The following is an 8,785-nucleotide window of genomic DNA, read 5'->3' on the forward strand; positions in this document are numbered from 1 at the left end:
CCTCTGTTGGCTCGTGTTTTAAAGGCACTGACTTGGCAGAAAGATCATTGCTGGAATGTTGATGATAAATGCTAACGTGGCCATTTTGCTAGGTTAGCATGTAGTAAAAAAACAAAAAACATTTACTTATAAAATTGTTGTTCTCTAGGAAAACAAGAAGATCAATACCACTCTCATGTTAGTTGCAAAAAATAAGCTTGGCTGTTAGCTTAGCTTAGCATAAAGGATAGCAAAGGGTGGGGGCTAGCCAGGCTCTGTCCATAGACACCTAAGGCTCAGTAATAATGCATTATTGCTAGTCAGGACAAAGACTGACTGAGACGTACCTTCTGATTGCTGTAGAAGGTGTCCATGTCCTCCAGAGGGGTGGACACCAGGCGGGGAGGGATGTCCCCGTAGATGAAGGGGAGAGATTTCCCCGCCTCCAGGTCGCTGTTGGGCTTGGGCCCATTTTCATCATCGCTGTCGCTGCGGCGCTCCGCCCGTGGTCTCCGGGCCTCCTCCTCGGCGATGCGCCTCTCGATGGCGGCCAGCGACTCGGGGACGAAGGGGCGGAAGCTGTCAGGTCCGGGCGGTACAAGCAGCTGTGCCATCTTGTCATCCTGCTCCTTCAGAGGGCAGCGAGGGGCTCAGCTGGGGCAGGGAGCTGCAGTGAGAGGGGGAAACGGGTCAGGAGTCAGTCACTGTGGAGGTTTCCTGAATAATCCTGGAAGTAAGCTGAAATCCCTACATGGATTGATTGTTCTGAATGTCATTTGAGGATTCTGGAAATCTCCATATCCACTTCTGAACAATCACAGATGTTAGGCCCTTTTAATGGAATGTAAAGGTCTAACAAGAGAAGCACCAACGAGGGCAGGGCCAGGAGTGAATGTATTTCCTGTCTGATGTGTGATGGAACGAGCTGCAATGCTCAGAAGAAGAAAGGACTGCATCACTGATGGATTTTAAAATGTTTTCTTTGACTATTGGAGATGATACTTTGGAGATATATTTATCTGCATCAGGCAAATATGATGCACTGCTGTAGCCTTTACTTTCATCTGAAGACAATCAATCCAGACTTGTGACGTCATCAAAGTGTTACGAGGTCCGACCCAGTAAGAATGCCGTTGTGACTTTTATGTAAGCGTGACTCAGGCTCTTATTCAGACATGTTAATTTGCCATTGCATTTACATAAAGTGGCTCAAGAGACATCTCAGATGTGTGAATGGCCTATTATTATGTATTGATAGAATTTCTTCCTTATCACAGAGGCGATTATCAAGGAGGGAAGGAGGCTACCGAGTGGCTTGAACCAATTTGCACCTGTTTTATAACCGCTGACTGATGACAAGAACATACATCCGTCATTATGTGGGTAAATCACAATCCTAGTGTTTTAATATGCTGGGCTGTGAGCTACTTTGAAGCAGACCAACCGCTGCTAAAAGGCACATTATTGCATCGAATAAAGATTGTTCTATGTGTCACGCCGTCCTCTGGCTTAAATGCTTCAATCACAAGCAGCGAGAGGTCGCAGGTAGGGAGTGGGGCTCTAAAGAGGCAATAAATAATGGGGTTTGGGGTTGGTGACGCGCATTCAGCTGATTCACAGAGACACAGAAATAGCCAGCATCGACTTAGGTGGGCACCATGAGAAAAAGACTCTCACGACTCTCTACATAATCTCGCCAAACTTCCCCATTTGTTGCTCCATCTAAAGCTTTTACTGCTGTCTCACGGAGAAAGTGGTTTCCAGAGAGTTAGAGGAAGTACTGTCCATTTATTGCATAATTAATTAGTATGAAGTCTCAAATTAGTAAAAATTAAACCGTTAGCTCTTCATATTTGACAGTAATTATTGATTTCTCCTTTCTGCACGAATCAGCACCAACACCAGATTCCCCTTGTAAACCATCTGCCACCCCTCGCACCCACAAGGCCATCATGGTCCCGCAGGAAATAACAGGGAAGACAAACAAGACCGTCCACCCCAAAAAACCCTAGTGAGCCATTATCAGCGCATCCTTGCAGCCCCACGGGTGAATTTTGTTCCTCGCGGGACTCTGTACTTGCCCTGATAACAAGAGAACTCCCCCGCTGGCAGAATCTCAAATGTGATGTCTCTTTGAGTCATCAGATTTCTACCTATTTCCAAATGGAAATGGAGGAACAGAGACAGTTGCAGCCAGCGAAAACACATTTTTCTTTCCATTTTTTAAGCGCAAGAGACGTTTAAGCTATTTTCACATTTAACCTGTGTCTGAGTGGGATGCAGCTCAAGGGAAAGTCTAGCCAACAGTATCTTTTCCCAACATACAAATGCTTAGCGATCTAAATATGGCCAGTTTTAGACTTCATGTGTTACCATAACTCTTATTTTATCTCTGAGATTAAATGTCGATTCCACACTCATGTTAGTAGGATGAATATCGAGTTAAAACCAGCTGCCGTTAGCCTAGCTTAGCATTAAGACTGGAATAAGGGGGAAACATGTTGTTGGGTCTGAATGTAAAAACGTCCTACACCTCTTGAGATAAATTCCTAACATGCCTGTTACACTCCCGCCTGTTCAACTGTTTCTTTTGTTAATGCTAAGCTAAGCTAGCTCTCTCCTAAATGTAGCTTAATTTCAAATGGAGTGCATGATACCAACTGTCAAACTACTATAGCATTTGCATTAAAAATGTTCCTTGATTCTACATTAACATAAACGAGAAGTGCTGCTCAGGGGTGCCCTGCTAGCTTACATGGTATAGCGTGTACACCCAATACCTGAACTGAGACAAAAACTCTTATTTTATCTCTGAGATGAAATGTCGATTCCACACTCATGTTTGTAGGATGAATATCGAGTTAAAGCCAGCTGCCATTAGCCTAGCTTAGCATTAAGACTGGAATAAGGGGGAAACAGCTTGTTGGGTCTGAATGTAAAAAAGTCCTACACCTTTAAAGATCAATTCCTAATATGCCTGTTACACTCCCGTCTGTTCAACCGTTTCAGTTGTAAATGCTAAGCTAAGCTAGCTGTCTCCTAGCTGTAGCTTCATTTCAAACAGACATATACGAGAGTGCACGATACCAACTGTCAAACTATAAGCATTTGCATAAAAAAAATGTTCTTTCTTGCTACTTTAGCACAAACAAGAAGTGCTGCTCAGGGGTGCCCTGCTAGCTTACCTGGTTTAGCGTGTACACCCAGGCTAAACACAGGAACAGTTCCATGACAGGTAAGCACAATCAATCTGCTGATGAAGTAGCAAGCAAGGAGACCTTGAGTCAAGATTGTTCTGTCTAAATTTGTCTTTGAGAGAATCAACAAATCTTTAGTCACGCTTGCCTGCGCCTGACATTTGTATCCCCTTGCACAAAACAAACAATTTCTTAACCACTTCTCAATAGGTTTGTAAAATTGGGGGGAAACACAAGAGATAAGTTAAGTGGCTAATAAAGCTCGGTCAGCCGAGCGGAGCAACCATTAATACTTGAGTGGAGGCTCATTAGAAAGCCAGTAAACAGTAGCCAATAAATGTGTTTCCAAGAATTCATCAGGCATAAAGTGGGAATTAATTGCAGCTTCTCCCATTGGGGCATCTCATACAACGCATCTGCTTGTGTCCAAAAGACTGCCCCGGGACCCAGTGTTGTGACATGTGGCCTGACAGCTGGTCTGGCATGAGCTGCCTTGTGGTGGGGGGGTGTTGTGAGGCCTGATCGACCCTGTAGGCCCAACATCCACACCCACCTCTGAGCCCAGCTATCAGCGTGGTCATCCCTGCAGTCAAATATAGCATGACAGACTGAAAACACGTAGGGACAGCAGACATTTCTGCCCCATCCTGGCACTAAAGGAATTGTGATGTCTAAGAAATCAGAAGCGATCTTGTTCACACATGGACAGCTTTCAGTGTTGAACGAGGATACAGCATTTTAAAAACTCCTTATATTTCAGGAGGTATCTGTTGGAGCCCGACCGATATATAATTCAGCGGATATCATTCACCGATATCGACCTGTCTAAGATATTGGCATATGTTTTCTGATATACGCAGGTATTAATAATTTTGTTTGAGAGCATATTATCCAAAAAAACAACGCTTTTGCGGTGATTAAGAAATGGTTTTATAATATCTATTAATGGTATATATACTTTAATAAGGTTATTTGTTTATGAAAGCAGCCTTTAAGGGACCTTTTTAATATAGTAAATTTAGTAGTAAAAGTAATGGTACACAATGGGTGCACAATCCACATAGAAAAGATACTTTTTACTTCCAGCTCAAAATCTCTGCTGCAATATTGCTTAATATCTGTGTATAATCACCTCTAATATCAGCATCAGTATTGGCATATAAAATCAAATATCAGTCAAGCTCTTGTATCTGTACAATGACATTCATGCTTAGAGATCAAAAGCCTTTGAAAAACGGAATATAAGTTACCTAAGCCTTTTTGTGGGTCATTTAAAAGCAGAATTCCCTCATTTTATCACTGCCCCTCCACCAAAGCTCAGCAAAAAACAGTCTGGGATAGCAGAAAGAAAGAATTTGTAGCAAAATGACTATAACTAATACTGCAAACAATGTGTCTTAATGTACATGTAAGAATATGAATGTGAATATTGCTTTAAATAGGCATTAGTCCCCTATCCTGTCAACATCTCCACAGCAATAATGCCTCCTTTAAGTGCCCTTGAGTTAAACACTTGCTCTATTTTTCCACGCACAGATGTTTCACTGTCCATGGTGCTAAAGAGGGAGAGCAGCTGTCTCCCAGAGCAAACAACAAGTGGAAACCTGCTTCATTGTATGAGTAGTTAAACAACATAATACAGTATCTCTAGAACGTTCTTTAGCTAAACATTTGCTCTCTGCTCGCTAAATCCAGTCACATTTTATCTGAATGACGAAAATGTCAGCTGACGTGGTGTCAAAAGGGCGCTGCTGTCCATGGTACTGAAAGACGAAGAAGCAGAAAAGCGAACAGTTTCATACCTTTAAGACATTTTGAATGTGTTTAGCTACACATGTAAGCAATGCCAGTAATAAACATAGACATAGCCGTCTCTACAGAGAATTTGTCGTGACCTTTAAGCACTTTGAGGGCGTTTTTCATCCCCTGTGATACCTGTTACACGCAAAAGGTAGCAGACATTTCTACAGTACCCTATGTTCTATTTTACGACCACTGTATTGATTTCCCTCACAACACAGACCAACAGATAGAATGAAAGTATGTGAAAGGAAGTAGCTTGTAAGACTAATTACAAATCAGAAATAAAGAGAGGGCGCGTGCCAGACGATACCTTAATTGTCGCGGTTTTAAAACGAGCCGAGGGGACCGCAGCAGCTGTCGCCATGTTGATGATGTCTGCTCGTTATCTCCCGGACTCCGAAAAACGACACTTTTCGTATTTGACACGGACGAAAGCTTGTCAAATTAGCCGCAGCCATCATGTCTTCTCCACTCCCCTAAAGATACGCCACCAGCAGTTAGACGACACCCAAACAAGTAAAACAAAAAATCAACAAGAAAGGCGAAGGCACCGGTGAGAGAGCGACCGAGGTTGACGCTTTCAGTCGCTTCAGCGGCAGCAGCCACCCATCAACATCCCCTGGAAACCAGTGTTGCCCAAACTGGGGTCCGGGGGCCACCTGGAGTCCGTGAACTGTATCGTTGAAACGTCTCCAAGCAGTGCTTTCATTCAACCAATTTCAAAATGTTCTACCCTCATTATACTTGTTTTATCATAACTTTCACGTTCTCTATACTACCTCACGATTAAATACAGAACTATGGAAGCCTGTTTCCGCCACTTGGATGAAAAAAATTAAGTCATTATGTTGAGATACTTTCTTAATATTTTGACTTAGTATCTCAAAATAATGCCGTATTATCTCAAAATAATGACTTAGTATCTCATTATTTTGACTTATTATCTCAAAATAATGACTTATTATCTCAATATTTTGACTTATTATCTCAAAATAATGACTTATTATCTCAATATTTTGACATATTATCTCAAAATAATTACTTAGTATCTCAATATTTTGACTTAGTATCTCAAAATAATGACTTTTATCTCAATATTTTGACTTAGTATCTCAAAATAATGACTTAGTATCTCATTATTTTGACTTAGTATCTCAACATTTCATCTCAATATTTTGACTTAGTATCTCGAAATATTCAACAAGTATCTCAACATACTTGCAACATACATACAACATATATCTCACATATATTTTGTTTATCTAAGTGGCTGAAAAAGGCTTCCATACAGAACAAACAACTTAAGTTTACTGATTCAAAGTCATTAAGTTACAGGTTTACAATAGTCTAGCATGAATGGATCTGAATGAGTCTGGGCGTGTCCTTGCCAGATGTGTCCATTGCTTGTTATTAATCCACCTACACAGAAAGCAACCAAAAATATAAATAGACCTTTGTTTTTTTCACTTCGGTCGGTGGCTTTTATAGGCTATGACCTAAACCTCTTTTAATGTTTGCCCTTCTTGCATCTCTTAGAAGACATTTTCACACCAAAGGGGCCTGTTGCTACAGGGGCTTTTCCTCCCAGAGAGTCGGGGGGTTGCTTATATTTGAAGCCTTTTTTTGTCACGACGTGGAGGTTATTTTCGTCCATTTTATATGCGTGAAAATGAGGGTAAATTTGCACCCTGTGCTCAGACAGCGCGTAACTGGGCTATGACACGCCAATTAAAGACATCATCAGGGAAATGGTAGCCTCAAGTCAATACTAAATTTATGTGTGGTTCAAACACTGTTAAAGAAGGGAAACCCTTTAAAATATAGGTTACAGTGACTGAGTCACGCGCGAAATTAGCGGATGAATATCAAATAAATAATAATAACAATAAAAACTACATTCAAAATCCTCATACGTTATTTATGTTGCGTTCACACACATAAGACATTAAGGTGCATTCACTGTATTGTTCCGGCGCAATTTTTAAGCGAACTATCCATCAACAAAAGCAACATGTCACGTCAAAAAGGCTAAGACCCTTCCCCAAAGCTATAGACACTCACCACCATTACGGTGCCCAGCAGGTGGGGACCCTGAAGGTAGATCCCATCTCCGAAAGAATAATCCTGTATTTAAGCGGATAGCATGTCAGTTTGAGATTTAAAAAACGCTTGTCTTCTTTTGTAAAATCCTTGTCGAGGTTGATGGATTATCATTTAATAAGCGCTCCTTTGATGTTTCTGCCGCCTTTGCTTGTCGTGGAGAAATCAATCCGCGCTTCCGGTTGGTTAGGCATCGCGGGCTGGGAATGAAAGTCCTTAAAGCTGTGACTGTCGCAAGATGGCCTGAAAGTAGACTTCTAGAAAATATCAGGAGAGCAAAAGCAACCTGTTGTCATACGATTTAAGAAGACAACGGAAGAGACAACAAATCGTATTATTTTACGTACAAAACAGACTATTTATATTACAACTGACGTACAGACATCATCCCCAAAAAAGTCACATTATTTCTAATAGACCCATATATTGTTTTGGTACAGATAAAACAAGCTTTTTTTTTCAGGCTTTCAGCACTGGTTATATGTGAAATAATGGAGAAATAAACTACAGTTAAACACCATAATTTATTTATGTACTTAATTTCTTTTAAAAAAATGCACTGGCAATATGGCTACTGTATAATTTACAAGTTAAATTTGTCTTTTTGTATCTATGATTAATAGAGTTTATTAATAAACCATATAGCCTACTTGCTCTATACCATTATACTGAAGGTCCCAGAGGGTTACAGGCCACAGCTACATTATATATTTCACATTAAAGCTCCCGTGAGGAACTTTTGGTTTGAGTTGATTTTGGCGCCCCCCTGTGGACAAAAAATGTCCAACCAAAAATCTGCTTTCTTAAACAGTCATATGTATCACTCACTTAAAGTTTTTGCCCTGGAAAATGTAAACAAAGGCAGCGTGCAGTTAATCGCTTCATCTGACACCTACCCCCCCACCAGCAGTTTCAGGCATTCAAAATAAACATATAGAAATAATCAATCTTGTCGCTGATTCTCTGGTTTGCTTTTGTGGGTCACATAGAGTAAACAAAATTAATTTCAGTCACTTTAATGACCAGTGAAAAATTCCTCACAGGAGCTTTAAAGTCTTCAATAAAGCTGCAGTTATATTGTATTTTTAACATTAAAGGTGAAATGTATTGCCTACCAACGGTTTGGCTGAAATGGAGGTGGAGATTGAAGTGACAGGCAAGTGTCTGGCATGCGCGTGCTAGTGGTGACCACATTGGGGTACAGATGACTAATACACTGCTCCCCTTGCATTTATCCTGTGGAATCACGCCACCTGCTGAACAATCAGCTACATTACACCCAAACTTGGTTACATAATGCTCTCAATGAGGGATAAAGTTTGCTCTCTGCTGCAGTTGGGTAATGAAATCACAATGGGACGCAGGTGAACAAACAATGACCTTCAATTAAAGCGCATTGTTGTGAAGTTTGAATAGGAAGATGAGCTCTGTTTGGGAAAGTCCATCCCTCCGGGGTCAGTGTCAGCAGATGGAGACACACCTTTCAGCTCCATGGAGCGTGAGAGTTTCACTTCACCTTGTGGCAATATCTGCCAACTCCTTTCACTGTTATAAGAATCTTTTTCATTTATTCATTTATTCATTTTACAGAATTAAGTTGATTTCCTCATTAAAACACCAAACAAACAAAGTCCTCCAGCTGTCGATCGGCCAAAATCCTGACACTTTCATCTGACTTGCCTTCTTCACAGCAATATTAAGAGCGG

General features: G+C 41.0%; 1 protein-coding gene across 11 annotated transcripts in view; it reads right to left on the reverse strand.

Annotated features, from left to right (window-relative positions):
- scn1lab (sodium channel, voltage-gated, type I like, alpha b) overlaps nucleotides 1-593 on the reverse strand; it is a 34,309-nt gene extending 33,716 nt beyond the window's left edge. For all 11 annotated transcript variants that reach the window (XM_069675110.1, XM_069675113.1, XM_069675112.1 and 8 more), the window contains exon 1: nucleotides 327-593. In XM_069675110.1, the coding sequence (XP_069531211.1) occupies nucleotides 327-593 (267 nt within the window). The remainder of the gene's footprint in view (nucleotides 1-326) is intronic.
- Between the last annotated feature and the right edge of the window lie 8,192 nt (nucleotides 594-8,785).

This window comes from Semicossyphus pulcher, unplaced genomic scaffold (genome assembly GCF_022749685.1).
Source record: "Semicossyphus pulcher isolate SPU_LCO1_2020_fin unplaced genomic scaffold, fSemPul1.0.p SCAF_24, whole genome shotgun sequence".
Taxonomy (NCBI): domain Eukaryota; kingdom Metazoa; phylum Chordata; class Actinopteri; order Labriformes; family Labridae; genus Semicossyphus; species Semicossyphus pulcher.